General features: G+C 52.6%; 1 protein-coding gene across 2 annotated transcripts; it reads left to right on the forward strand.

Moving 5' to 3' along the window:
• The first annotated feature begins 58 nt into the window (after positions 1 to 58).
• TRIP4 (thyroid hormone receptor interactor 4) lies at positions 59 to 27,904 on the forward strand. Of its 2 annotated transcripts, none has more exons than XM_048318315.1 (13): positions 59 to 448; positions 853 to 1,019; positions 1,222 to 1,349; positions 3,357 to 3,590; positions 4,387 to 4,465; positions 6,441 to 6,570; positions 6,871 to 7,086; positions 7,440 to 7,566; positions 8,258 to 8,445; positions 9,402 to 9,526; positions 9,829 to 9,920; positions 23,762 to 23,864; positions 24,049 to 27,640. In XM_048318315.1, exons 1-13 carry the CDS (start codon positions 363 to 365, stop codon positions 24,237 to 24,239), a joined length of 1,866 nt encoding a protein of 621 aa, XP_048174272.1. In that variant the 5' UTR covers positions 59 to 362; the 3' UTR covers positions 24,240 to 27,640. The 2 variants fall into 2 exon arrangements, with proteins under 2 accessions (XP_048174272.1, XP_048174273.1); XM_048318316.1 differs by lacking the exon at positions 24,049 to 27,640 and adding an exon at positions 27,663 to 27,904 and having other exon boundaries at positions 61 to 448.

Raw genomic sequence — 27,904 nt, forward strand, 5'->3', positions numbered from 1 at the left:
CCGTTCCCGCTCCCGCTCCCCTGTGCCCAGGCGGGATATTGGGAAGGAATTCCCTGTGAGGGTGGGGGGGCCCTGGCACAGGGTGCCCAGAGCAGCTGTGGCTGCCCCTGGATGATCCCTGGAAGTGCTCCAGGCCAGGCTGAACGGGGCTTGGGTAACCTGGGCTGGTGGGAGGTGTCCCTGCCTGTGCCGGGGGTTGGAGTGGATGGGATTTACGGCCCCTTCCTTCCCAAACTATTCCCGGACTCTGTGAGCCAGCCAACCTTACGGAACGGTCGCTCCGCGGCCGCGTTCCCGGGGGGAAGGGAAGGGAAGCGGAGGGTGTCGGGCGGTGCGGCGCCGTTTCCCGTCCCCCGCGGAAGATGGCGGCGCCCAGCGCGCTGCTGGCCTGGTGCGTCCAACACCTGCGCGGCGACTTCGGGCTGGACGTGGGCGAGGAGGTGGTGAGGTGAGCGGGGTCGGGGCCGGGCGGGGCCCTTCTGCCCTCTGGCAGGGGCTCCTCGGTCCAGCACGGAGGAAACGGGGTGTGTCAGAGCAGCTGTCGGGAGTCTGTGCCCGGGGTTGTCGCTCGGGTGAAGATTTGGGGAGGGGAAGTGGCGGGGCGGGGATGTGGGGTCACAGAATCACAGGTTGCTCTTAGTTGGGAGGGACCTTAAAGCTGACACCGTTCCACCCCCTGCCACGGTCTTACCACGGTCTCCACAGAAACCTGATCCGAAAACGAGACATAAATGACATACTGTGGATAAATGACACACTGTGGATAAATGACACACCTGTGCGATGAGACCACTGGACTAGACCTCGGGACATCCGCCCCTCACCCCTTTTTATCCGCCCGGCCCCCCGTAGGTACATCTTGTCGATCACAAACGAGGATGAGATCCGGGAGTACGTTGTTGACCTCGTTCAGGGCACTGAAGGGAAGAAGAGCTGGTTTGTGGAAGAGCTGCTGGCCAGGTGGAGGAAATCTGCCCAGCTGCCCTCCGAGCCTTTCCCCGTGTATCGGAAAAAGGACGGTGAGTGGTGCAGGGTGGAAAGCTCTCCGATCAACCTGGTTATTGTGGTTAAAACCATGCCGTGCATCCCTCTTTGGACACTGCTCCCATTCCTGATTGTCGGGACAGTTTAAAGCCCCTTTTCAGTCACCAAGTGGAGTCCAGGGACATCTTTCTCTTGCTGGCACTGAGCCATCCTCTCTGTGCTTGCTCACACTTCCAGAAGTGCTGCGGGCTGGGGACCAAGGGAAGAAGGGGAAGCGCAAAGGGCGGAACAAGCAGGAGACGCCGGCGTACACCGAGCCCAGTGTTCACGGGGAGGAGGTGAAAACCCCTCTGGACCTGGCCAAAGTGAGTGTGGGGGTGTACCAGGGAGGCTGGGGGTCACTGGAAAGGCTTGGAACCTGGGGCCTGGGTAAAGGGGATGTCAGAGACTGGTAAAGATGTGACTGGAAAGTGGGAATGAGTGTCCAGGACGTGTCAGACTGAGATGTGCTGGTGGGCACTGGTGAGGCCACACCTCAAATCCTGGGGTCAGTTTTGGGCCCCTCACAAGAAAGACAGCGATGTGCTGGGGCAGGTCCAGAGAAGGGAACGGGGCTGGGGAAGGGGCTGGAGCCCCAGGAGCAGCTGAGGCAGCTGGGAAAGGGGCTCAGCCTGGAGAACAGGAGGCTCAGGGGGGACCTTGTGGCTCTGCACAACTCCCTGACAGGAGGGGACAGCCGGGGGGGTCGGGCTCTGCTCCCAGGAAACAAGGGACAGGATGAGAGGAAATGGCCTCAAGTTGTGCCAGGGGATGTTTAGGTTGGATATTGGGGAAAAAAATTTTCCTGGAAATGGTGGTCAAATACTGTAATGGGCTGTCTAGGACAGTGGTGGAGTCACCATCCCTGGAAGTGTTCAAAAAACCTGTGGATGGGGCACTTGGGGAGGGAGGAAGGAAGGAGGAAGAGGGAAAAGGAGGGAGGGAGAGAGAGAGGAAAGGAGAGAGAGTTAATGATGGGTCTCTGTGACCTTGGAGGGCCTTTCCAACCTAACCATTTCCATGTTTCTATGATATCCAGGCTGGGGTGAAAGGTTGTGTTTGTTTGTGTCTATAACCGGGAGTAAAATAATCATCAGGTAGCAAATATGCCAGCATAGATTTTTCTTCCCCCAGAAAGCCTGAAGGGAGAGAGCAGGTGAAGAAGTCGAGGCTGTACTTAGGAATAAAAGGGATTTCTTTAAGTCAGGTATGAGGGTGGGGAATTGAAGCCACCGAGTGGTTAGAGCATCCTTTCCTGCTGTATTTAAACATTCCCAGTCATGCTGATTAAAGCATCACTTGGCAAGTGAAATACTTCAGAAAGAAACTGTGGAATGAGAGCATAGAAACACTGAACCCCGAGAAATGCTGCTGTTCCTGAGTAAGGAGTGGAACTTGAATCCGTGTTTTTGAATGGAACTTTTTGGAGCAGGGAGGCTGCAGAGGCTGAAAGTGTTTGTAAAAGTGTTTGTAGGATAAAATGCCACATTTTTGAACTGGAGGGTTAAAAACGGACAGTGATGTTCCATTTCCTTGTAGTTACCTTCTAACTTAATTAAAATTTAAAAAAACAAGTGAGAAGGATCTGCCAAAGTCCCTTTATCTCGTTTTGGGTTTCTTTCATGGTGGCAGTGTTTGGATCTGGCAGTGGCACTAAGACTGGGGGGACTGGAAATGCTGCATCTGCTTGTCACTAAACCAGACTGAAACTCAGAGGTGGATCATGAAATCACTGAGGCCAGATCATAGAAGGAGGAGCAGAATTTATTTTACAGCTCAGTACTTGAACCTTCCTGCGTGGGAAACCTCTGCTGAGGTGGCTGTGCCAGGTGGGGAAGCTGCTGGGAGGTGACATGGCTGTGAATGCAGCAGCCCTGGTGCCACCACCAGCTGTGTCTGGGGACAGGCACGCACAGGGTGCACAGCTACAAACAAGGAGTCTAAATAATCCTTGGGAATGAGCCTTGGGAGTGGCTGAGCTGCTGTTTGGAGCTGTTAAGGAGGTGTGTGAGGCTCTCCTGCAGGTGTGGAGCGTGGACAGCAGCGCTGGCTGCCCAAATCCCAGCAGCTCCAGCTGGCACGGGTGGCAAACTTTGAGTGCATCCTGGTGTCCTTGCTTTGTTTGGATTCCTTGGGGCTTTTCTGGCAGGCCTGAGCTTGTCTTTCCGCTTGGTCTGGGGTCTGGTCCAAGTTTCATTCCAGTGAGGCAGCAGAACACTTGTCTGAGCCTCCCGGCCTGCCCAGGGGTCAGCACTCGCTCTCTGCTGCCAGTGCTGCACTGGGAGCACAGTTTGTTTGTTTGTTTGTTTGTTTGTTTGTTTTTCCCTTCCCAGGCCCAGGAGAGCAGCAGTGGAGTCGGCAGCAGTAGCATTTCCTCCAAGAAGAAGCCCAAGTTCGTCAGCCTGTACACGAGGGAGGGGCAGGACAGGCTGGCCGTGCTCATCCCGGGCCGCCACGCCTGCGAGTGCCTGGGCCAGAAGCACAGGCTCATCAACAACTGCCTGGAGTGCGGGCGCATCGTCTGCGAGCAGGAGGGCTCGGGGCCCTGCCTGTTCTGCGGGGCCCTGGTGAGTAACCAGGCACTCACTGCCCCGCTTGGACCTGCAGAAGGTGGCTGAAGCAGCCCTTGAGGTGGAAGTTCCTCTTGCAGAGCTCTGAAGTAGGGGAGGAAAGAACCTCTTGGGAGGTTTCCCTCGTAATTTACGTGGCTTTGGAGCTTGTCTGGTTTCTGGCAGTCTGCTGTGGGTCACACCAGTGTCCAAAATCTCTGCAAGGCTTCAGCCCCATCCCGGGCACAGCCCTGCTCGCCCTGTCAGGAGCAGTGTCCTGCCTTTCCTTCAACTCTTGTGCAGTGTGGATCCTTTGGGATACCTGTTAACACCCAGATTCAGTTCAAAGGGCACCTTCTGGAGAAAGAGGGCAAGTTACTGATGGCAGGTGAGAGGAAATTCCTCTTCATGAGAGAGGAAAATACTGGTTGGGTAGAACAAAATGTTTTAGAGCAGGTTGGTTGCTATTTTGAATGATCAGTTTAACTGCCAGTGGCCAAGAAGGAGAGAAAACCTCCAAGTTAAGGATTGTGGTTCTGCCTGGGATGGTTCTGAGCTCATCTCTTGTCCTTTGAGCTCAGTCAGCAACGTGTCCACCCACAGAACAGGGAGAAACCAAACTCTGCACTTCTCTTTTAGTAAACAACGAGTTTCCAGGGTTCTCCCCGTGTCAGTGGGGAAGAAAAGGAGGTGTGGATTGTCACTGCCACTTTAAACAGCCTGAACTGTTGTCCAGGGCTCTGAAACTGGTCAAGCTGTGACATCCTTCCCATGTGATGTCCTTCCCAAGCCTTCATTTCCTTCTTTTCCTCAGGTGTGCACTAAAGAAGAGCAGGACATTCTTCAGCGGGACTCCAGCAAGAGCCAGAAGCTGCTGAAGAAGCTCATGGCAGGTCAGTAGCAATTCCATACCTGGAACAGAATGAATCTGAATGGTTTGTGTGCATTATTTCCTTCAGGCTTCACTGCGCCTCTTGCCTCATTGCTGCCCTGTGTCTGTGGTAGGCGTTGAAGGGATGGATTGAAGCTGCCTCCTTGGATTCTCCTGCAAGCCCTCGGCAGCATTCCCGGGCTTCAGCAGAGGTGGCAGTGGCGAGTGTCAAATGGCAGCGTGTGCTGTCCTTTCCCTGAGGCCCCAAGGCTGCTCGTTCAGCATTCCAGAATCAATCACATGAACCGGATCGTTGTAGCAGTCCTTGAAAATTAGGATAAGTCTCCTCTGGAATGTGTGCTGTGGAAGATGAAGTGCTGCTGTCTGATTTGCTGGGCTTAGAGAGGTGGTGGTTAATATTTCCTAATGGCTCTTCTTGTCTCACACTTATCTCGGGAGCTAAAAATAGGAACAGAGCCAAGGAAAGCAAGAGGAAATACTACCCGGTGTCCCAGCGAAGACCTGTGCATTGTGGGGATGTTTGTCTGGGTTTAGCTGAACTACAGCCAAGGTCATGGTGTTCCTGGTTGGAAAATACACTTTGCTGAAGAACTGGGAGGTAGTTACTCCAGGTGTGGGGGGGAAATATTTACTCCAGGTCTGGGCTTTTCCTTAGAGCTGTGGAGATAGCATGAGGATGGAAGTCCTTGAGAGCACCAGCCAGGCTGTTCTGTCCTTCCCATACACATGCTGGTGTACTTCAGGATGCCTTTTCTTACTTGTTTCATCTCTCTTCCCTCCTGCCCCTGCCAGCTCTTGCTTTGTTATCTGTGTAAAAATGCTGGAATGTGGTTTGCTGTTTGTCTTGGGAATAACAATTACGGATCAGCGACCAAAGGGAAATACAGGCAATTGTTTCCCCGAAACAAAGGCATTTCCCAGTATGGTGAAATACACTGGTTTGTTCCATCATGGCTCTGGTTCAAACCTTTTGTGGGTTTTTCTGGTTGTTCCCTGTTGTTTGTTTGGTTGGGTTTGGGCCCCTTGCCAGGAGGGGTAAGAAGGAAGAGCATATGCTGGGAATAGATTTCTCCATCTCTGGAAACAGCTGTTTTGGGGAACCTGGTGTGGTGTGTCAGGATAGAATATTGTTTGTGGGGACCACAAACAGCAGCAGAAGGCTCTGGGTCTCTCTGGAATCTGTCCTGGGCAAGAGGCTCTTTCTGGGGGTAACAACATGTGGGGAGGGTTTGGCTTTTAGGAGGGGACTCCTAAAAAAGCAGGGGTTGTTGCTGAAGAAGAAAAGCCTCCAGACCTTAGAGCCCCTCCCAGTGCCTAGAGGGGCTTATGAAAAGGAGGGAGAGGGACTATTTAAATGGGCAGATAGTGATAGGACAAGAAGGAATGTTTTTAAACTAAAAGATGAGAAATTTAATTAGATATTGGGAAGAAATCCCTCTTTGTGAGGGTGGTGAGGCCTGGCCACAGGGTGCCCAGAGCAGCTGTGGCTGCCCCTGGATCCCTGGAAGTGTTCCAGGCCAGGTTGGACGGGGCTTGGAGCACTCTGGGCTAGTGGCAGGTGTCCCTGCCCATGGCAAGGGGTGGAACTGGATGAGCTTTAAGGTGCCTTTCAACCCAAACCATTCCATGATTCTGTGACCCGAGGCCTGTGGTTGGCGATGGGAGGAATTTTGACCGCCCGAATTGTTAGGGAAGGGTGAAAGAGGACCAAAGAGCAAGAGCTTCTCCCTAAACTCTACCCAGACTTTGTCACTGTGATATTCAAGTGATTCCTCCTCTTTGGAGGAAGGAGTCTGTGAAATGGGCTTGAGGGAAAATTGTGGCTTCAACCTCCCTGGAAAGATGTTGATCTTGCTACGAAGCTGTACTTTTAGCTCCTGGGATGGCATTTGGTTTAGGGGGCATTTCTGCAGCCTGGCCCACCCAAATGGCTTTAACCCACTGGCTGCTTAGCTGTGGTTTGTTTTGTGTCTCAGGTGCTGAAAATTCAGGGAATTTGGATGCCATAAGCAAAGGCTTGCTGCCTCGCCAGGAAGCGAGACTCAAATCAGGCCTGGAGATGGCTGTGAAGCACAAAGACAAGTTATTGGAATTTGACAGAACAAGGTAGGATACCAGGTGGGAGAGTGTCACGAATAGCATAAGTGACCTGGCAGGTGAGGTGCCTTTAGCCAAAACATTGGGAATTCCTTCTAAAGCCCAGACTGCAGCCACAGACACCTGAACTATGGCATTTGGTGGGACAAGAGTGAGTCTCTGGAATGGATCCTGTTTGGGTGTCCTTGCTTTTTGTCCCGACAGTCCGGCTCTCCAGAGAGATGGGAAAGGAGCAGATTGGAGGGTGGGTTTGGGGCTCTGCCATGCTCCCACTGTGCTCATCTTCTCCTGTGGGGGTTGTTCTCCCAGCGTGCGTCGCACCCAGGTCATTGATGACGAGTCGGATTACTTTGCCACGGACTCCAACCAGTGGCTCTCCAAGCAGGAAAGGGAAGCGCTCCAGAAGAGGGAGCAGGAGCTGCGGGAGCTGCGCCACGCCTCTCGGCTTGCCAAGAAAATCACCATCGACTTCGCTGGCAGGCAGATCCTGGAGGAGGACAACAACATGGCTGAGTACCACAGCAAGTGCGTGAGGGCTGGCAGCGTGCCCGAGAGCAAGGAGGTGCAAATCCTTCTGGAGAGTGGTCTGATATGCCTGTTAAAGCTGCCTGGGAAACCGGTGTTGCAGTAGGCCTGTCTCAACAGAACCAATTCAGCTCAAATGCACACCAAGCTGAGTTTCTGCAGTAGAGAGCTCAAATGACTTGAGCTCAAATGACTCGAGCAGTTGACTGCTCAAACTGGAAATCAGACCGAGCAAGGAAATCATTTAGTTGGGGGGAATGGGGCAAAAAATGCTTTGGGTCAGAGTGTGTGGGGAGAAGGGAGATGTTCCAGGGGAAGCAGGGAATGTTCACTCCTCTCATTTGTGCTTGCAGACTGGATGAGACCATCGAGGCCGTGAGCTGTGGTGCACTGAGCGAGCCAGCCGGGAGCCCCAGGGCAGAGATGACACCAAACTCTGGGGTTTTGGTGAATCCCCGTCTCCTCCAGCCTGCTCCTTTGGTCAGTGGGGCTTCAGGGGTTTATTCCAGAGTAGTGACTAATTTTGGGAGAGTTGAGCTGAAGAATTGTCACTTCCAGCACGTCTGTAGTGCCCCAAAGGATCACAGGATGGTTTGAGCTGAAAGGGACTTTAAAGACCATCTCATTCCATCCCCTATCATGGGCAGGGACCCCTTCAACTAGACCAGGTTCCTCCAAGCCCTGTCCAGCCTGGTCAAGAACACTTTCAGAGATGGGGTGATTTCCCTAGACAACCTGTTTCAGCATCTCACAACTCCCACAGTAAAGAATTTCTTCCTAATATCCAATCTAACCCTGCCCTCTGCCAGTGGGAAGCCATTCCCCCTGCTTCCCCTTGTTTTTCACCCCCTCTTACCTCCCCTGTGTCCCTCACTGACCATCCCACTTTGGGATAGAGAAGGTTTGCCAATGCCCTGCTCTTGGTGGGTTGGTTTGTTGGAGTTTTAGCCTCCCACCTGCTTTTCAGGAAAGCAGAAGAGTTTCTGAGAGTCAGCCTAAGGCTGTGTCACCCTTTCAGCTCTATTTTATGAGGCCTTTTCTGCCAGATTCCCATTTTCGAAAGGGCATAAAGGTCATAAATGAAGGAAAACTTCAAATAGGATTTGCACTTGATACACATTATTCCTGGAGAGGTGCTAACCTTTTCCCTGTTTTCTTTTGAACACTCAAGTGGGTGGACCAAACTGGTTTGCTCCCACAAAGGAAAACCATTCATTCCATGGAGGCTGGAAGTGAGTCTGGCTTGGAGCGGAGCAGGCTGCGGATTCAGGACCGAGAGCTGCAGGAGATCTCGGATGATGGTTGGTGCCTCAGCCTGCACCAGCCTTGGGCTTCCTTGCTTGTGAGAGGAATCAAAAGGTGAAGGTATCCCAGGCAGCTCCTGCTCCACAGGGAAGGTGGGAAGTTGTGTTCCTCAGAGGGTCTCTGTGCAACAGCTGATACCTGTGATAGCTCCAGGTGTGCAAGCTGTGCTTCCTCTTCCAGTGTAATGATGGCTTGAGGAGCTGGAGAACCTCTTTTTTTTTTTGGGATAGTACCTAACCTGTAAGGGACAAGTTTCTTCACAGTGGGTGAATGTAGAGAGAGGCTGAGATTTCACTGCTATAGTTGGGGCGTTCCTGTGTGGAATTTGAAAAGCAAATAAGGTAATCACTTGAAATATGTTCTGGGTTTTTGTTCAGGATAAAGAAGGCAACAGTGGCACCAGGCTTTGTTTAAAAGAAACCCAGCCCTTGCCACTACCTTCCCCCTCTGGGCTGGGAATTGGGTTGCAAAAAGAAGCTCCTACTGTTAATAGTGAACAAAAAATCTTCTTCAGCCTTTTTTTCCCTTCACCACATTTCTTATTTTGGAGAGTGGAGCTTTTTCACTTCCCAAGCTAAAGATGCTGTAAATCTTAGTGTGCCCCGATCCTGCATCCAGGTGTTCTGGGGATGCTCCAGCCACTCTGGTACAGCTGCAGAATCCCAGGATCTCTGCTCCATGCAGAGACCTAGTGCCTTATTGCTCCTTTGATTGTTCTGTGTGACTTTGGGAGCTTGTAAGGGACTTTTGTGAGACATTGTCCTGCATATGTGTTCTGCTGGCCCTGCTGGGGATTGATGTCCTCTAAAGCCCTGAAGACACGCGCTGTTTTATTTGTGACATTATTTTTTGCCTATCTCGGCTTTTCTTTGTGGTCCTGACACGTTGCTTGAGTTGGGATAATCAGGGCAAAGCTTAGCAGCAGGAATTGACTATGTTTGAGTGAAAAATCTGTCCATGTGGGCGATTTCTGCTGGAATTTTAGTCCTAAATTTTCCTCTGTTCTTTAGGGTGGAGGGCAGGACCTGGTACACCTCTCATCGAGGGAGGTTATGGATTGCAGCTACTGCTAAAAGACCTTCCCCTCAGGAAGTCTGTGAACTGGAGGCCACCTACAGAATGCTGCTCCGGAAAGGTGAACTCCTCTCCCTGGTTCTTGGAATGCTTTGGTACACTGAGCTACGTAATGAGAGTGTCAGAAATCCCTCTCTGCTGAGCAGGGAAAGCTAGATATAAAATTAAATTTCCCAGCCTTAGTCCTTCATGGGGAAGATCCTGACCCGGAAAAGGCACACAAAAGTGTTGAAATTGCTGTATGTGTTCTTGTGCCTCAGAAAGTAGAGGTGCCTGGAGGAGAGGGGGGGGACCTGGGGATTGGAAGATCCCAGCTGTGTGTGGGAATATGGGCTCCCTGAAGAGATGTTTCTTTTGCTGCAGATGTGGAATTTCCAAGTGATTATCCCTCAGGATGCCTCCTGGGCTGTGTGGACGTGACTGATTGTTTATCACAAGAGCAATTTCAGGAGCAGGTGAGTGCAGAAATGAACCTTTCCAGGCTTGCATTACCAGCGGGTTTTTAAAGTGGTGGAACTCACCTCTGGAGAAGACACTGAGTGGAAATTTTAGATGGTGTTGAGAAGACACAAGTTGATGCAGGGATTTGTGTGGCAGAGGACATGAAGGGACCTGGCAACTCGGGACAGCATGGAAAACTGCAGCAGTGGTGGTGCTGTGCCATGGGACCTTGTCCCTGCCCTGTGGTGCCGGCAGCACTGACTTGCCCTGCTATAGGAGAGGGGGCTTGGCCCCTGCAGAGGGATCGTGGTCTGTAGCTGCTGGATCTGCCTGGTGCTTCTTCCAGGAGCTGGAGGTCACAGTGGCCTCACTGGTGGTGTCACACTGGCCTAGCTGGTGAGTGTTGTGCCCTGGTTGGGGCACTGAGTGACCTGGAGGAGGAGCTGTGGGAGAAGGTAAACTCTTTCCCAGCAGGGAGGATGGACAGGAGAGCCACAGGACTAGCTGTAGAGAAGCAAGGCTAGAAGCAGGAGTCTTTTGAGAAATCTCAACCCATGCAAGTCCATGGGTGATGATGGTGTGTGTCCAGATGTGCTGAGAGCATTGGCAAGTGGCCTTGTGAGGCCACTCTTGCCTTGGGAAGGTTATGGAAACCAGGAGAGGACCCTTGGTAACTGTTGCACCTGTGGTTAGAAAGAGAAGGAAGGATGATCTGGACACTTCAGGCCAGTCAGCTTCACCTTGGTCTCTGGGAACCTCGTAGAGAGATTACTCTGGGAAGCCAGTTTTGGGCACGTGGAGGAGGAGGAGGACATTAGGAATAGCCAGTGTGGATTTTCCTAAGGATAAACTTATGCTTGACTAACCTGATGACCTTGGATCCAAAAGTTAGAGTGGAGAGTATCTGTTAACCTGCTGTCCTGGAGCAGGCACGAATCCCAGAGGAGTCGTAGCCAGTAGAAGTGATTATTCCTCTTTGCATTGGTTAAACCACATCTGCAATACTTGGGTCACCATAAAATTGTTGATAAACTGGAGCGAATCCCATGGAGACTCCAAGGGTGGTTAGGGGCTGGAGCCCTGTGGGGAGAGGCAGGAGACAGAGAGATCTTCACTTCCTGCAAGGAGATTATTGGGAGACAGAGCCGGGCTGCGTGCTGACATACACGGTGGGAGGGTCATAAATTGATAGGGGAGGGTTCAGTGTGGCTTAAGAACACAAATTACCATGAGGATGGCCCAGCAGTGGGGCAGGCATTGCCCAAGGGGTTGGACAGTCTTCACCTGGGAAGATTTTCAAGACCCAAGAAGACAAAGTCGTGGGCAGCCTCACCTGAATTCAGTGTTGGCCCTGCTTTGGTTGGGAGACCTCCTGAGGCCTGAGTCTGATGCTGTGACTGACTCCATGCCCAAAATCTGGAGCAGGAGCTTTCCTCAGGGTGTGGTTCATGGACTTAAAAACCTGCACTTAGCACCAAGCACAGCACAGCTGCTCCTGATCCTATTTCATCCTTGTTCACTCCACTGCTCCTTGTGTATGTCAGGTTTGGTCTGGTGGGAATCACCAAACCATGTAGGGCTTGATAGTGAACCATGACCATCTTGTGAGGTGGAATAGATGGATTCTTTGGGAAGGAATCCACCAGGGTGATCTTGCTGTGATGAGCTGGAGAGGCAGCAGGAGTGCTCCTCTGGCTTTCCCAGACCCTGTGAGGTTTTTAGCAGGGAGAGATGCCTGGAAAGACAGAGACTGTATTTCTGGTGAGGTTGTGTCTGTTAGTCGCAGGAGGAAGGCAGAGAGGTTGGAGTATGAGCAGCAGAGGGAGCTTTGGGACTGGAATACCATGAAACCTACAGGAGTATTTGGCATTGTATGGGAACAAGCCGTGGGAGAGAGAGAGGAAGGGACACCGAGGCCACTGTAGGGATTTTCTTTTGTAGCATCCACTGATTTGCAGTTTGGGCTTCAGTGGAGATTCCTGTCCATCTTCTGCTGTCTGCAACAGTGGTGGAAAAACAGATCCTGGTCTCTTACAAGCACTGTTCTGTCTGTCACAATCCCTCCTCTTCCTTTGTGGATGTGTTCTTCAGGCACTGGTAGAATGGCTGTGACAGCATCTCTGATCTGGGAATTGTGCTGTAGGTAGCTAGCTTTAATCTTCCCATGGAGGACCCTCACAATTAGCCACGTTCTCTGGAAATCCCTCCCAGTTTGCTGGCACTGCTTGGCTGCAGAGGCACTGGAGACAGAGCAGTGTATTCCAGGAGCACCATTATCCAACCTGTTAATGACAGATTTCCCTTTCTCCTCAATGCTCTGGCACTTCCTGGGTTGCATTTCTCTGGCTTTTTGCTGTTTCTGTATTGCAAACTACTTATAATTCTTAATTTCCTGCCTTTTTACGGTGGTTTTGTCCGTTTTTCCCAGGATTCCTTTAAGCAGCGTTAATTTCCCTCGCTTGTGAGCTTAAATCCAGAGATCTGAGCCTTTCTGAGGAAATGTCTGGTTTTGTGGGTTCTCAGGAGCAGCAAGTGCATCTGAAGGAAGCTGAGCTGAGTTTAATTGCAAATGTCAGCAAGATGACAAAGTGTGCAGCACCAGCTCAGAAATCCGAGTTGGATCTCGCTGGGAATAAGAAATTCCTGTTGCTCACGTGGGTGTTTCAGCCCGGGTTCATCAGCAGCGTCAGCACTGTGATCCAGCCATTTCCCAGTGTGCAAAGACTCCCTGTAGCTCAGGGACAGAGGCAAGGAAACATGATGCTTTTTCACCACTTAGGGCGTGCAGAAACACTGGATATTTTCAAGGAATGTGTGAGCAGGCGAGGGGAGGTGATGCAGAGCAGAGACCTCTCGGGGACTGAGCCGCTGTGGAGCTTTTCCAGGCGCTGTGCTTTGACTCACACCTCTCCTCCTCACCACCTCCTGTTTGAGGCTCCTGCATGTTCCAGAAGAAATCATTTCACAAGTGCAGGGCGAGCCTTGCTTGCAGGTTATACCAACCTCCCGAGGATGAAATAGTTCCTGGCTTGCTCATGGTGTTTTGGTGGTGATCCAGTGTTTTTTGGCAGCCACAGAAGCTTGGTTTGACTCTTGTGACTATTTGTTCCCATAGGCAAGGGAGACTCTTCCTGGTCTTGGACCTGTTTTTCTTCGTCCTGGGGGTGCTCACCTGGAGAAGAGAAGGCTCTGAGGAGGCCTCAGAGCCCCTTGCAGGGCCTAAAGAGGCTCCAGGAGAGCTGGAGAGGGACTGGGGACAAGGAGTGCCAGGACATGGGGGAATGGCTTCCCACTGCCAGAGGGCAGGGCTGGATGGGATATTGGGAAGGAATTCTTCTCTGTAAGGGTGGGGAGGCCCTGGCACAGGGTGCCCAGAGCAGCTGTGGCTGCCCCTGCATCCCTGGCAGTGCCCAAGGCCAGTCTGCTTGGAGCAGCCTGGGCTAGTGGAAGGTGTCCCTGCCCATGGCAGGGGGTGGAATGGGATGAGCTTTAAGGTTGTTGCAACCCAATCCTATCTGTGATTCCATGGTTTTGTGGTCTGTCCCCACTGTGACTCTTCCATTATCTCTCAGCCCTTTCACTGCTGTCACCCACTCCCTGTTTAGCACTGTCTGCAGATTTAATTTCCCTGCTGTTTGCATCCTCTCTCGGGTTGCTAATGAAGATGTTGCAGCACCCTGCTGGTATTTTTCTATCATTACCCTCATTTAATTTAATTTTTTTTTACACTTGTGCTCAAAAAACCAAAATTAAGCAATGCTGCCCCAGCAGAGTCAGGCCCATTCCCTGCCAGAGCTCTTGCATTATGACCAGGGAGGGGTTTTTTATCCACATTTTTGCTGCACGTGTAAGCCTGGCCTTTCATCATCGCTCAGAGGGGGCAGCCCTACCTTCCTCTGACCTACCTGCGGCATCTGAGGCCCAAATGACGTTGTTGAGATGGTTTTCAGATCCTGAGGACGTGTGGGAAGTGATGATGGAACAGGATCTGGAGTGCTGGAGGTGGCAGGGAGCAGAGGAAGAGTAGAGATGTCCTTGGGGTTAGGATCAGTGGCATGTCAGGTACCCTTATCCCAGCTGTGCTGCCTATTGCATGAACTAGTTAAATCTGCTCCTCTGGGCCTCTTTCCCACGTGGAAAATAAAGCAGTTCTTCCAGTCAGAGGTTATTTACACCACATTTTACTGCTCAGAGCTGTGATCTTTGGCTTGAAGCTGCTCTGGCAGCAGAAGTTGTGTTCAGGTAGGAGGGTCCAGCCCAGGTGTCCAGTGTCACCTGCTTTGTTTGCAGGGAAGCGAAGCAGGAGCTGCTTCCTGAACTCGGCCCTGCTTGCCGGGTGCCTGGAGATCCCTCTGAAATCTCAGGATTTCCAGTTGAGCTTTGCACATCTTGCCTCTCCTCAGAGTACATTCTGGGCTCATTTCCTTCTCTCCCTGGCAGCAGCCCAAAAAGCCCTGCTCAAGACCAGAATGATCCCTTTGTTACACTTTTCAGCTAGAGGTGACCTGGAAACTTTTTTTCCCCCTTGGAGATCCAAGCGTTCGCTATGGCTTTTCCCTGCTCCGGGGCTGACGTCACCGACACCTTGGGCAGAGCAAGGAGCTGCCCTTGTTTTCCTGCACGAGGTGTCAGTGACTTCAGCAGCGCCCACTTGGGATCTGTGGGATGGGGCAGGCAGGGCTTGGCACAGGACTAAAGCCAGCAGGGAAGTGTTTACACTGATGCCATTTCCATGTGCTCTGAAGTCCATGTTCATTTTGCTAATGACTTTGATCTGAGAGACTATTTAACTGAAAAAAGAGCGTTTCCTGCTGCTGTTTTGGTGGTTGATAGGTGTGTTTGGCTTATTTTGAGTGCAGACACACACTCATGCCAATATCTGGATGGAGCTATTATGCTGGGCTGAAATATTGGCTAATTATGTTTGATGGGAGTTAAGTGTTTATTTTTCATTTCTAGGTGATCACTTAGTGTCCTAAATCTGCACAGGGGAACACGTAGAAGTTATTTTTGTGCCATGAGATTGCAACTATTATTTAAATAGGCTCCAGCTTTCTCACTCAGGAAATTTGGGTTTAAACTCTTGGCCTCCTCTTCCCTCCCTGGTGAAAAGAACAACAAAAAAAATGAGACTCAGGTGCCCAGTGTACAGGACTCACTTTAGATTCTCAAACAGGAGTGAAGAAGGGTAGAGGCTTTCTATATTTAGACTCCAGAAGGTGCCTGTTTAGATTATCTCCAAATAAAGGAACAATAGCCCTCTGGGAATATTCTCCTAAGGAGTTAATGAGAGGGAGAAACACAAACACAGACATTGATGTGTACTTCTAAGAACAGTATAAATGCATAGAGACTTTTTATGAGGACCCAGTCCCTGAAGGAAAGGTTTCCTAGCGCAGGCTCCGAGTGAGACAAATGCCTGTTTGTGTGGTGCTGTGGCTGTCCTGGCACCTTCCTCACCTCCACCACCGGGATGTTTGCCTTCTCATTCCTGAGGCACCTCTCCCAGTGAAGGATTTTTAGCTAGGTCAGATATCCTTCCTTCTGCAGCAGTCTACGTGGCCGTTAATGATTGCAATCCATGAAAGGCCTTTGAACTTCACAGGTCCCTGCGTTCTCCTGAGCTGAATTTGTCTTTTCTGTGTAGCCAGATGCCAGATCCAGTGGTGTCAGGCATTAAGCTGGCTCACAGGGTGATGCATCTCTTTAATTCAGGTTCTCACCCCACAAAATCCCCTGATTCGTGGTTCTGGGAGCAGAGCAGGAATGCAGCTGGTTTGGATTAGAGACGGTAAGAGATGGGGGAGTTTTTCCATATGGGAAGTGCTTTGGTTTTCATCAGAGGCTCTTCTGAGGCTCCAGCTGCCTTGCATAAGCCAGCAGGTTTGCTCAGGCCACTGCTCAGGCTGTTAAGATGAAGGAGAGATTGTCACTTGATGATGATTAATTTAGGAATGCATTAGCATGCCAAAGAAATCGAATGATAGAGGCCTGCTTGCCCTCTCCTCTGGTTTCCTAGACCCAAGGGAGAAAACGAAGCCAAGGCTGAAGCATATGACTTAATTAATGATGACTGTGGACTTCGCCTCTGCTACCATTTCAGCAAACTACTCACGAGCTGGCAGGGCCTTTTCCCTCTCTCAGATGTGGTCACTGATAGTTGCTGTCTTCTCAGTGTTTGGGTTTTATTTAGTCCTGAAACTGAGGGTTAGATTAAACTGACCTGGAGCCCCAGGTCAGGTGCCCCACTGCCTCCCAGTCCAGGTTGAGCCGTGACCACCCTTTCCATGGTGACCCCAAATGATGTGTCAGCTGCAAAATACAACCTCCACAGTACATGTAGAGTGCCCAAGGACTCTGCTTGCTTAAGCTTTTGTTGGTGTGTCATTGATTTCCTAACCCTGAACAGACCGGTTGTTCCGATGCGTTTCCTGGTCCTGTGAGAAATCCCATCCCGTTTGAGGGGTTGAATCAATCCTGGGAGCAGCTGCTGGCATCACACCTCCTTTGGGAGCAGCAGCAAGGGTCAGCACGAGGAGAGGCAGCTGCCCTCGGGAACCAGGGCAGGGACACAGGTGTGCAGGGCCTGTTCCCAAAGTTTGGGTTCTCCAGCTTGGTTGCGTGTCCTACCCCTGTGCTTCCCAGCTCTGGTTATGAAAAAACTTTGTGAAGCTGCTTGAAGTCTGACTGTCTCTCGCCAGGCGCAGATCCACGAGGTGCCCTGGTTCCCCTTGTCTCCTCCTCCCCATCGCTTTTCCCGTCTCTTTGCCGGCTCTGTCCGATGGTGCGGGCGGCGGGGCCGCGTTGGAGCTGAGCTTAGCCCTGCCCCTGCTGTCCCTTGGCACGGGGGGATGAAAACAGCTCTTTCAGCTAGTACCTTCCCAAATATTTTTCCAAGTCCACCCAGTTTCTCCTGAACCGGTCGTCAGGCGCTCTATAAACATGTCCAGCCCTTCCAGGGTTTACCATGGGCGGGTGTTGGCCTGGGCTGGGATTTAGGAGGGTGTTGGTGGCTGTAGGTCCTGCGACGCCGGTTCAGGGAGAGCTGGGGGATGCAGCGGCTGTTGCTGGCACCGCTGGGCCCTCTGGGTCTCCTGGAGCCCTGGCAGACTGCTCCGAGTGCACCAGCGCAAGTTTGAATTTTAAATCTACATTTCAAAGTCCTGCTATTAGTTACTGTGTTTTAATTGCTTCCCCTGCCCTTCAAATCAAAGTACAGCCTGTGGTGTAGGAACACCACGATGAGAGCCGGGCTCCGGGCTGGGGGTGGAGAACACCCACCGGATGGATCCGCCCGGCCAGGGAAGGATCCCGCGGCGATCCCAGCCTGCTGTGCCTGGATCTGGTTGCGTACCAGCCAGGCGTGCGAGGGGCAGAGCAGCCGAGGGCTGCCAGGCATTGTGGTGGGAAGAAGGGGAAAGGAAGGCAGGCTCGCAAAATTCCTTGTGCATCCTGGTGCAGGGAGCATGTGCCAGCACACGAGCTGCCAGCAGCAGCTGTAAGCGCTCAGGAACAGCAGGGAGGATGTTGACTGCAACAATGCATCAAGGCTGCGGTTTGTAACCTCAATAGTCAGGCAGTTAACTTTTTTTCTCTTTTTTTTAACAAAGACATTTTGATTGCCAAATCCATAACCATTAGCAGCTGTGGTTTCGAGCTGTTCCTTCCTCACACGTTGCAGTCTAGACCTGACAGGCTTTCAAACAAAAGTTTGGCTGACGGCTTTTGTTTGGATTTCTTTGTGATCCTGCTTTTTTTCCTTCTTTTCGCGTTCCGTTGATCTGGATTGTGTATCCCTTTGCTAACGCAGCCTCTCTGTGGAGCAGCTCTGCTGCATCCCCGAGCTCTTCCATGGCCAAGGACAGCTTGTAGTGTTCCTTGGGTGCGTGTTCTGGATGTTTCTGCCTCAAGCTAGAAAATTTGGCATTTCTAGAAACTTGGATCTGCTTTCGGGTTTCTGTTTAGGAAAATGTTACATTTCTCATGGGCCAAAGGCTGGTTGGCCTATGACCTTAGAAGATGGTACTTGAGAACGTGCTTAGAGTTGGAAGTGTGATGCAAGACTGTGTCATGAGGGGGATCAAAGCTCGGAGCGAAGCTTTGAGGTGCTCTGCAAGTGCTTTCCAGGACTGGAGGGCTGAGTCAGGAGGTGACACAGCAGTGGTAAGCCTGGATCTGCTGTTCGCAGTTGGGCGTCACCTTCGGGTGAATGTGCCCTGGAGCACTCGGGGTGAAGGCTGTGTTGGGAAAATTGGCTGGATAATTCCCCAAAGGGAATGTCCTTGTAAAGAGATGATGGAGACTGCTGCTGTCAGAACAACAGACAGGGAACTGATGCTCCTAAACCCCTCTCCTTGGAAAAGTGACAAGCCAGACGTGGCTTGGGCACAGTGGCACCCACATCCAGTTAAGCATCGTCTCTCATTTTTGATGGCTTCTTTTCTCCTGGATCCATGTGTTCATGGTGCAGGAATTGCTGCAAGTGCCCCTGTTTGGCCGCAGCACCCCCGTCACTCCCAAAAAGCTGCCCGTCTTCTTTTTGCTCTTGCAAACCACTGAAGAAATATTTTCTAGCTGGATGGTGAGCAATTTCCCTCCGGAGAGAACGAGAAAATGGCTGTTTAGTAGTTAATTACCTGTTACGTTGCTCTGACAGCAGCGGAGCTTATGAGGCATGAAAGAAGAGCGGATCCGCCTGTCCCACAAATCACCAAGAAAACGGGGTGAAGGAAGTTGGGCTCCCAGGGGATCCCTTGCATCCCACTCCTCTTTTTGCACGTGGCCAAGGGGTGTCTCCAACACCCAGGAAGAGCCCAGTGTGTGTTTCTGCCTGCTGGGAGGAGCCGATTTATTGCCACTGCTGGCTCCAGCAGCCCCGCTCTTTTGGAGGGGATGCTGCCTCCACCAGGAAGATTTTTTCCCCTTTGAATGCATTTTATGGTGAACTCTGTTGCCAACACATGGGCTCTGCTTGCTTTTATTTTTTCCAGACAGCGTTGCTTTCCAGTGCTGCCTCTTTTATTCTGAAGCTCTTGGAAAGCAGCAGGGAAATGAAGGCTGGAGCGGGTGTCCTGGCCCGGCGCTGCCTGGCAGAGCGAGCCGTGTTTTCCCTGTTGTTCACTGAGGAGCCACGCCAGGAAAATGATTCACCCCTTTCCATTATGAACCTTGCAAGCATCTCCTCGCTGCTGGTGCCCCCGGCAGCTGTAAGATGGAGAGGGTGGCAGTGACCAGGGGAAGGACCACAGGTTCCAGCGTGCAATTCTCTGCCACACTCCAGCTAACCGGGATGTGCGCTCCGAGGCAATGAAAGCAGAGAGCTCAGGCTGCATTTCGGGGCTCCGTAGGCTGCTGTGTGTGAAACTGGGGCTATTCCCACCCCTTTGTGTCCCGAGGCCTTAATGAGAGCAAGAATGCTCCTGGAGGGTCGCTAAAGAAGCTGCTGGGAGCGCTCGGGCTTTGTGCTGCGCAGAGCTGCTGCTCCGTGCACGCGGTGCCTTTGTTCCTGCCTCGGATGCACCAGAGCAGAGCTCATCTCGTTAGTGACGGTTTGGCTTCCCCCCAGGACGTTTTCCTTCTGCTCTTTCCATTCCTCTGCCTTCGGGTCACGGCAGTTGGGTTCAAGCCAGCGCAGCTTATTGGGGAGGGGTGCAGCAGTGGAGGGGTTTGGGATGGTCCTTCTCCATGTTTTTTTCTCCTGTGGAGATGGAATCAGGATGAGCAAAGGGTCCCAAATGCTGCGTTGGTCCCAGCGATGCTGGGTGAGCCTGCATGGCCCTGGCATCCTGCTGCAGGCTTTACCTAAATTGGGGGAAAAAAAAATTTAACAGATTGGTGTGTGTGGGGGGGGAATATAGCAGGAATTTTTTTTCTCAGATGTCAGAGAAGGTGGGTTCGTGTCTCTGCTGGCTCTGAGCTGGCTCGTCCCCTCCTTTGCTCTTTTGCTGTGGGCTGTGGAGCGGGAGGCTGGCAGCCCTGCTGCTATTCCTGGTGGTGACAAGCTGGTGATGGGAGACGAGGGATGGCGAAAACAAAGTGTAGGGAACATTCATTAGCAATTATCCCTGCTTGCAGATTGAGCTGGGTGGCTATTGGGGACATCTGATAGCCACTTAATACACGTTCAAAGCGCTGGCTCTGGTGTGAGGGTGAGTCTGGTGGCCGGTTTTCGGAGGAGCCCAGTGCTCAGCTCCCTTTTCCAGCTTCATTTAACCTCGAGCTCTTCCCGCGGGTGTTAAGCTGCCTTGAGCTCTGCTTTTCTCTTCCCTCCCACCTAATCTCCTCACAGCCGGGATCTTCCAAACCTGTTAGCAGCAAGCTGAAGCCCAGCTGGAGAGGTGGGACGAGCAGGGGGGGCAGTGGTTGCGTGGAGGCCGTGTGTGGAGCGCGTCTGTGGGGTATTGGTGCGAAGCAGTGGGAGGAGCAGCTCTTGGTGAGCCATGTCGGCTGCCTGCAGCCCACAGAGCCCACTGGCCTCCCACCTGCCTTGTCACCAGCCGGCTACAAGATGGCAGAAGGTCTGAAAGGAGGCTGAATCATTTTTTTCACACTGTAGTTGCATTGCATAACCCCTCTCTTTCGAGCTTCCCTGCTCATCTGCAGGATTGGAGGAGGGTGGGTTTGCTCCTTCTTGAGGGATAATCTGGCCTCTGCACTGTGTCTGTTGTATCCACCTTCCCCTAAATGCCAAGTTGCTTCCAGGTAGAGGCAGTGTAAAGCCTGGAGTACCAGCACCTGTCTTAGGAACACTCCAAGATGAGAACGATGCGTGCTGTTGAATTCAAGAAGGGACATCCCCCATCAGACTCCTGGCTGGGTTTGATTCTTGGTCTCTGGAAGAGAGGGAGCATGGTTTCCCTCTGAATTCACCTCTTAATTGAAAAACTGCTCTTGAAGATCGTCTTTACTGGGGATCACAGAATCCCAGACTGGTTTGGGTTGGGAGCGACCTTTAAGTTCATCTCATTTCACCCCCTGCCATGGGGTGAAACACACCTGCCACTAGACCAGGTTGCTCCAAGCCCCGTCCAACCTGACCAGTATGACAGGATATGCTCTGTCTTCTCACTCTGCCTCACCAGCTGTGGGGTTTGGGCTTTTATTCCAAGCTCAGATTTGCTGAAGTGATGATGGGCTGCCTGTGGGGTGGAGTAGTTGGGAATAAATTTGTTCTCCGTCTCCTACACTTCCTGCGTTGCAGACACAGTAGAGTGACTTGACTGACCTTTCGCAGCAGAAACAGTGAGAAATGAAGTTTTGGTACATAAACTTGGGCAGCTTTGGAAAATGTGACGGAGGCAGACCTGTTTGGTGTCTTGGTGGCATCGTCTCCGCTGAGAGTGGAGCTTCCTAAATTCTGTGGGATGAATGAATGGAATGTCCTCATGGAAGGGACTGGGGGAAGAAGGGAGCCTTAAATGTAGTGGCTGGACGAGGGGCTCCTCCCCTACCTCCTGGGAGTGAGATGCCAGAGGGAAGGACCAAAGCTTTTTAAAATGTGGGACATGAAGGGGTTTGGCTCACAGACAGAAAGGCACCCTGGGAGCAAAGATGAAAGGCTGTGGTGTGGCAGCGGGAATCCAAGTCACAGCTGTGGCATCCACCTTGGCCTTGGGATCAGACTGAGCTGGAACTGTTGGAGCTGGAGGCTTGATCCTGGTTTTGGATGAAAGCTGTCTGTGGAGAAACCGACCTGGCTATTGCTTTCACTGCTGATGCCTGTTTGGGAGATGTTCCCTGGATGAGGGTGTGAGGGGGACATGGTGGTGTCCAGGTCCACCTGGGAGGTGGTGGCTGAGGGGATTTGGGAAGCAGCTGTATTCCAGCAGCAGGACCTCTGCAACACACCCGTCCTGGCTGCCCCACCTGGCTGAAGAAGCCATGGGCTGAACCAGGTGTAGGGGAGCAGGGATGGATCACCTCTGCAGCCAGGTTTGGGTGGCCTTTGGAGGCCGTGCTTGTCCTCAGGTCCTCCAGCCATGGAGGTGCCACCAGTCACCCGTGTGATGCCGAGAGCGACAAAGCGGTGCCAGCATTTCACACTCTGCAGGTGTTGGCCGGGGATATTCACGTTGGCTCTTCCTAACCTTCCAAGATCCTCCTTCCCTGCAGATGGGAAATGAAAATCCTTGGCATGGGCATGCAGCAGTGGAAGCAAGTCAAGTGAGGTGACTCAGCCAAAAAAAAAACGGAGAGGAAGAAGCCTGTCCAAGCCCGGGTCGGTGCAGTGGGGCATCGGCGCGCGATGCGGATCGGCGCAGCTCCTCCTCCCCGGCACGGAGCTGCGTGGAGCAGCTGAGTGCTTGTACATCTCTCTTACTCAGTGCACAGCTCTTACATGCTGTTGTGAAATGAGAGGGCTTGGAAATGCTGATTGATCCAATCCCATCGTTGGGCTTCTGTAAGTCTCCCTGAACTGCTGGCAGTGCTGCCAAACCCTGCTGCAGTGTGGGGAGAGCGGGTTGCTCCCTGCTTCCCTCGCTGTGCCCAGCTGTTCCAGGGCAAATCCAAACTCATCTTGGCAGGTTGGTGAGAGCTTTTCAAACACTCGGCCTAGGAGTCATTTGTTAGTAACAAATGGGGGATTTGCCAGGACACGCAGCTCCATCTGGTCTGGCATCCTGTCCCCTCCAGCAGCCTTGATGGATCTGCTCGAGGAAGGCAGGGGAGCAGGAAAAAAAAGAAGGCAGTTTTCCCATGGAAGGAAAACCACTTCCGCAGTCTGTTTGAGCAGGGTTTCCTGGGCTGGAGCACTCTCGTGGCATGCGCTGGCCTCAGCGCCTGTCAGCACCAGCTCTGCAGCTCATGGACAATCTGAGGTGAGAGCTGAGATATACATTTTTTATGACTGTTTTGCATTTCACCTCTGAATGCCAGAGAGGCTGAGCTGCAGCCAGCCAGGATCTTGGTGTGCTTCCCACATGGAGTGGGTTTTTTCTCCTTTTTCCCCACATGGTTAATGAGAGAAAAAATTTTAGAGGTCTTTTTCCAACCTAAATGCTTCTGTGATTCTATAATCTGTTTATTCTCTTTCTATAAAATTCCCCCATGTCTTCAATGTGGTAAAATCCCTCCATTGACCGGCCCTGAGCTGGCCTCTCTGAGCCATCGCCTGGGTGTGTAGCAGGTGTGTTGCTCACCCTTTAGATGCAAGTGAATGTCAAAGGATGTGTGTCCCACAGCAGGACAGAGGACACGCTCTCCAAATCTCAAATCCTTGTGTTCGGGATTGAGCTTTGTGGGGAACATTTGGGGATGTGTCCGTAGCTGGGACAGCTGATGGTGGCCACCCTTCTGGTGGTCATTTCAGGCTGGGTTTGGCAGGTTGTTCTGGTTGAGGTGCTGGTGTGCTGTCCATGACTAGTTAGGGATTGGTGGGAAGACCCACATTTCTGGTCAGCTGAGTCTTGGATGCATCAGGCTGAAAATCTGTCCCTTGCTTGTCCCAGTGAACAGGTGGGCTGGTGATGGCAGGGCCCCGACCGCCTCCCTGTCAACACCCCAGGGTTCTGATCATCCTAAATCAAGTGTGAAACCACAGGGGTAACATAGGTCGGTGCTAAAGGGGGCTGAGGGGGTTTTGGGAACACCCAGGGTGAGCGGATCCAAAGAGGCAGCAAGCACCAGCAGAGGTGCGGTGGGAAGAGGCTGAGCAAGGGGCTTGCAGAGTAAGACCCAAACCTGAAGTTGTTTGGGTTTTTTCATTAAAAGTTCTTGAAGTGGTTTAGTCTGAGCTGGTACAGCCTCCATATAACCCATGTTTTGGCTAAGATCCCTCTGTTCTTGCCCACTGAGCTCTTTCTGTACCCACACAGCTGCTCTGACTCTGCTCTCTGTGTCTCTCCGTGTTTCACAGTATCCGGACCTGAGCCAGGAGTCTGGGTCTCCATTTGTCTTTATCTGCACTAATCCCCAGGAGATGGTTCTGAAGTTTCCCATCAAAGGAAAACACAAAATCTGTAAGTAGTAAAGTTTCCCCAGATGCCCCCCCGGCCCTCGGAGCCGGCTCCCCTCGCCACCCCAGCTTGCCGTTGCCAGATGAGTTCCCAACCTTTGCCCTCTGCTCTTTGATCTGGAGGTGTTTGTTTAATGGCTCGAATACATCTGTAATATTTTTTTTGTCTTCGGTTCCCCTTTCCCCAGATGTTGCTTCCTTCCAAATGCGTGCCTCTTCCTGCCTCTGCAGACACTGGGGGAGTCAAAGAGCATTCGTGTCGGTGGCCGATCCGCTGCCGGCATCGGCCTGGATCAGGATAGGAGTCGGTGCAGCGATGCCCAGGCAGATCCTGGCAACCTCCGTGTCCTGTAGTTCCAAATCACCCTCTTGCTCCTGAGGACAGTGAGGGTTTGAACAGCAAGAGCTGCAGGGCCAGATGGATGTTCCCCATCCGCAGGCCGGTGGGATGGGATGCCCTGGCAGAGCGCACGGGGAAGCGCCGCAGCATCTGTCCGCGCTCCACTTGCCAGCGTCGTTAGTCCCTTTTACGAGCCACCAGCCCCTCCGCAGGCTGCCAGTTATTCCTGCCCGCTGCTATAAAAAGGATGGAGGAGGGATGCGGCAGCTGGGGAGCCCGCAGTCAGCTCCGTCCTTATTAGCAGCCTCCCCACCACACAGCCCGGGGAAGGCACCGCACGCGCTTGCAGGGGATGTGAAAAATTAATTTGACGGGCTAAAAGCAGCAGAAGCAGGAAGAGTCTTGGCTGTTTATTCAGCAGAACTGACAACTGGGTGATCTCCCTCCTTTGCACATGGATCCTTGGGACTAGTACCTGGGGCTCAGGAGTGTTGGGGTTTCTCAGGACTGGTTAATAAGGGCTTTGTGAAGCACAGCAGAGGGCTGTTTTTGTTGGCTTTGAGGCTGCTGAAGAAGCACCTTTCTCCCACAGTTGGGTGTTAGGGTGTTTCCTGCAAAACCGTTTGGTTTCTTCCTTGCCTTTTTGAGCAGCACCTGGGAGGTGCATTCAGCCAGTGGAGACCAGCGCTTGGAGAGCTGCAAGTGCTCAGATCTTGCTTGTGGCACAGTCCTCCCCATGGATGGGTTATTCCCAGTGCCAGTGAGCAGGCAGGAGTTATTGAGGATGCAAACGTCTTGGCTGTGGGAGAACAGCCTTGTGGCCGTTGCGTGCTGGTGCAGCCACTGCATCCTTTTTTTCCCTTGTTTTAACCTCTCCTTTGCTCTCGCCAGGCTCACTCGTGCCCCTTCACTCCCGCCTCTGCCTCTGTCCAGCCGTGGGTGGGAGAGGGCGAAGCTGCTGTGCGGCTCCTGCGCGTCTGCCTCGCCGGGTGCAGGTGCTGCCGGTCCCCTCCCCATCTGTCGCTTCATCTCCTTTGTGTTGTGACACTTTCCTGCTTGGAGAAGGATCAGTCTAACAGCCTGGAAGGAAGCCGGCTGTGCTGGCGGCTGCCTGTGCTCCCACTCCCGCTGCTGGCCCTGCCTTCCCTGCCCTCCATCCCGATAGGAGCTGTCACGGGAGCAGCGCGGGGGGGCTGTGGAGCTGCACGTTCACCTCCCGGAAGGGACATGGTCCGTCTGGGTGATATTTGTGACAGCCTAGGGAAGGAGCAGGGAAGCCTTTGACCTTTCATCGGCGCAAGGCGCTGTGTTAATAGAAGCTGGCATTGCATCTCAGGCAGTGAGAAGCTTAATTCTCCCAGCTGGAAGCAGAGCAGAGGGAAGGTGCCGGCTCACATCCCCACCTGGCCTTGCTGGCTGCCCTGGTCTCCTTGAAACCTGGCTCAAACCATGACAAAATGCCAGTTTGTCCTGTTGGGAAACCAGGCCAGAGCAGTTTTCCTTGCCAGATAACAGCATGGACCTCGCCACAATGACATCCGGATGCTTCTCTGTTGCAAATTAGTTGTTTCTAGCAGCCTGGGGATGGGAAAAAAACCCTAACGTGGCTCGATTTTTGCTGCCAGGGTCATTGTTTGTGTGGAAGGGATGGGCACAGTGTTGCATCTGGGAGCACAGCTCTCCCCAAACACGTCCCCACGTAGTTTTAGTGAGGACAAAGCTCCGTGGCCTTTCTCCTGGGAAATTTCCTTGAATCCAGGCAAAGCTTCCCTGAAGCATCACTTAAAACCCGGCCTCCAACAGCCAGCGGCTGGAAGAGTGCAGAGGAGCAGAGGACATGGTGTGAGATGAGAGGCCTTGAATCATTGATCAGAAAGAGCAAGGGACCCTGGGGATTTGCCCTACTTTTAGCCTTTTCTTAAAGGTTACCTGTGTGCTGTGTGCTGTTTGCCAGCTGGAAGAGCAGAGGAGCCTCGCAGTGTTTTTGGGGTCCAGGAGAAGCAGGCAGGCACTTGAAATGTAACAGCCCTGGTGACAGTAGCAGTGGTGGGGGACCAGAGCATGGAGAGAGCGTGAACTTGCTCCCTTTCTCCTGCCAAAACCACCCCTGGCATGGGGACAGGGTGGTCTCACATACTGCTTCTGGGTGGGCTGGCTCAGCCTCCTTGGGTGCCAATGACTGGAAATAGCCATTACAAGGAGGGGGCTTCTTCCCCATCCTTAGGCGGTGGGGGGAGTCTTCTCTGAGGTGGCCGAGGGGATGGAGGATTTCCCAGACTGTCTTCCAAGCCGTGTTTCAGTTTGTGGATCTGTGGCATGGTGACCTGCAAACCCTCTTTGTTGAGCTAGCAGTGACCTGCAAACCCTCTTTGTTGAGCTAGCAGAGAAGTTTTGGTTTCAGAAGGTGATGGTCACTGGCTGGTTAGGAGCCATTTTCTCTGGAGAAGCACCTGCTTCTTATGGCACACGGGCATTTACCAGCAGATTCCAGCGCAGTGGCCAAAGTAGAACTTTGGAACCTGGTGTATCTTGCCCTGTCTCTGTTCCCAGCTATGGAGACAGAACGATGCTGGCATTTAGAGGATGGGAAGATGCAGGGGAGCAGCAGGAAGGCAAGTCCTGGAGAGATGTGGCATACAGGAGCTGGCTGCTGGCAGAGTCTCTCTGGGAGCTGGGAGAGCTGGAGCATCCTTGCGTTTTTACGGGCAGGAAGAAGAGGACAGGGACGCTCCTCTGAGGCAGCACATCACCATGCCTGGCTTCTGTCTTCTTCAGCAGGAGTTTCCCAAAATCCCATGTTCTGGTGTCCTGCTCCTGTCCCAGGTGGGAAAGCGGAGCTGGCAGTGAAGCCACCAAGGGCTGTGAAGGACAAGGGGAGGCAGTGTTTTCTCCAGGTCCCACTGGAGCTGCTGGCTGAGGTTTTCCCTGGTGGCAAAGGCAGCAGGTGGCCTTGGAGACCACCAGCCTGGCACTTGGCCACGTGGAGCAGGTGTCCCCATCACACTGGGTGCCCATTGCACCATCATCCCAAGCTGAGGGTTTGTTGTCCCCAGTCCTGGCTTCTCCTCGCACCCTGGAGAAACGTGTCCCCGACACGTTGTTCCCTCGGAACGTGTCGACGTGCATCCTGCGGGCAGGCGCAGGGATCGGTTTCCCCCCTGGTAGTGGCAGGCGAGTGCTGGATGTTAATTTACTCTCCTCCTCGCTGAGTTTCCCCCTCTCCGGTGTCTCTTGGCCGCATCGGACACGCTTGCCCCTGGCTCCCCGGTGTCGCGCCTGCGGAGGGGAGGCCGTGGCGGCTGGAAACGCCTGGCTCCTCAAGCAGGATAATTGGATGTGACAGGAACACACTAACTAGGAGACCTTGCTGCCTCCAGCTCATTTGCATTGCAAATAGCATTTAAAAATAAAGAGTGATGAGGGTTTGTTGTGGGTTTTTTTTCTTTAATCCCCTCTTTACAGGGAAGCTGGATGCGAAGATCCATCAGGGAGCAAAGAAGGGGTTAATGAAGCAGAAAGCTGTGGGGTGAGCGCCGGGGAGCAGCACTGGTTCCCATGAAGCACCCAACTGCCTCTGAAGGGTGCCAGGATGGTCCTCAGCTCTGGAAAGCTGGTGCAAGATGGATCCCTGATCTCAGATTGTTTTTAGGTATTGCTTTATCTCTTGTATTCCAAAAGTATTAAAAGAGACATGTTTCCACCAA

The sequence above is a fragment of the Corvus hawaiiensis genome, chromosome 13 (genome assembly GCF_020740725.1).
Source record: "Corvus hawaiiensis isolate bCorHaw1 chromosome 13, bCorHaw1.pri.cur, whole genome shotgun sequence".
In the NCBI taxonomy this organism is placed as follows: domain Eukaryota; kingdom Metazoa; phylum Chordata; class Aves; order Passeriformes; family Corvidae; genus Corvus; species Corvus hawaiiensis.

Coding starts and splice junctions, on each gene's coding strand:
- TRIP4 (XM_048318315.1), top strand. CDS start 363: ATGGCGGCGCCCAGCGCGCTGCTGGCCTGGTGCGTCCAACACCTGCGC. Junction 3,591..4,386: donor GCCTGTTCTGCGGGGCCCTG/GTGAGTAACCAG, acceptor TCTTTTCCTCAG/GTGTGCACTAAAGAAGAGCA. Junction 9,527..9,828: donor CAGAATGCTGCTCCGGAAAG/GTGAACTCCTCT, acceptor CTTTTGCTGCAG/ATGTGGAATTTCCAAGTGAT.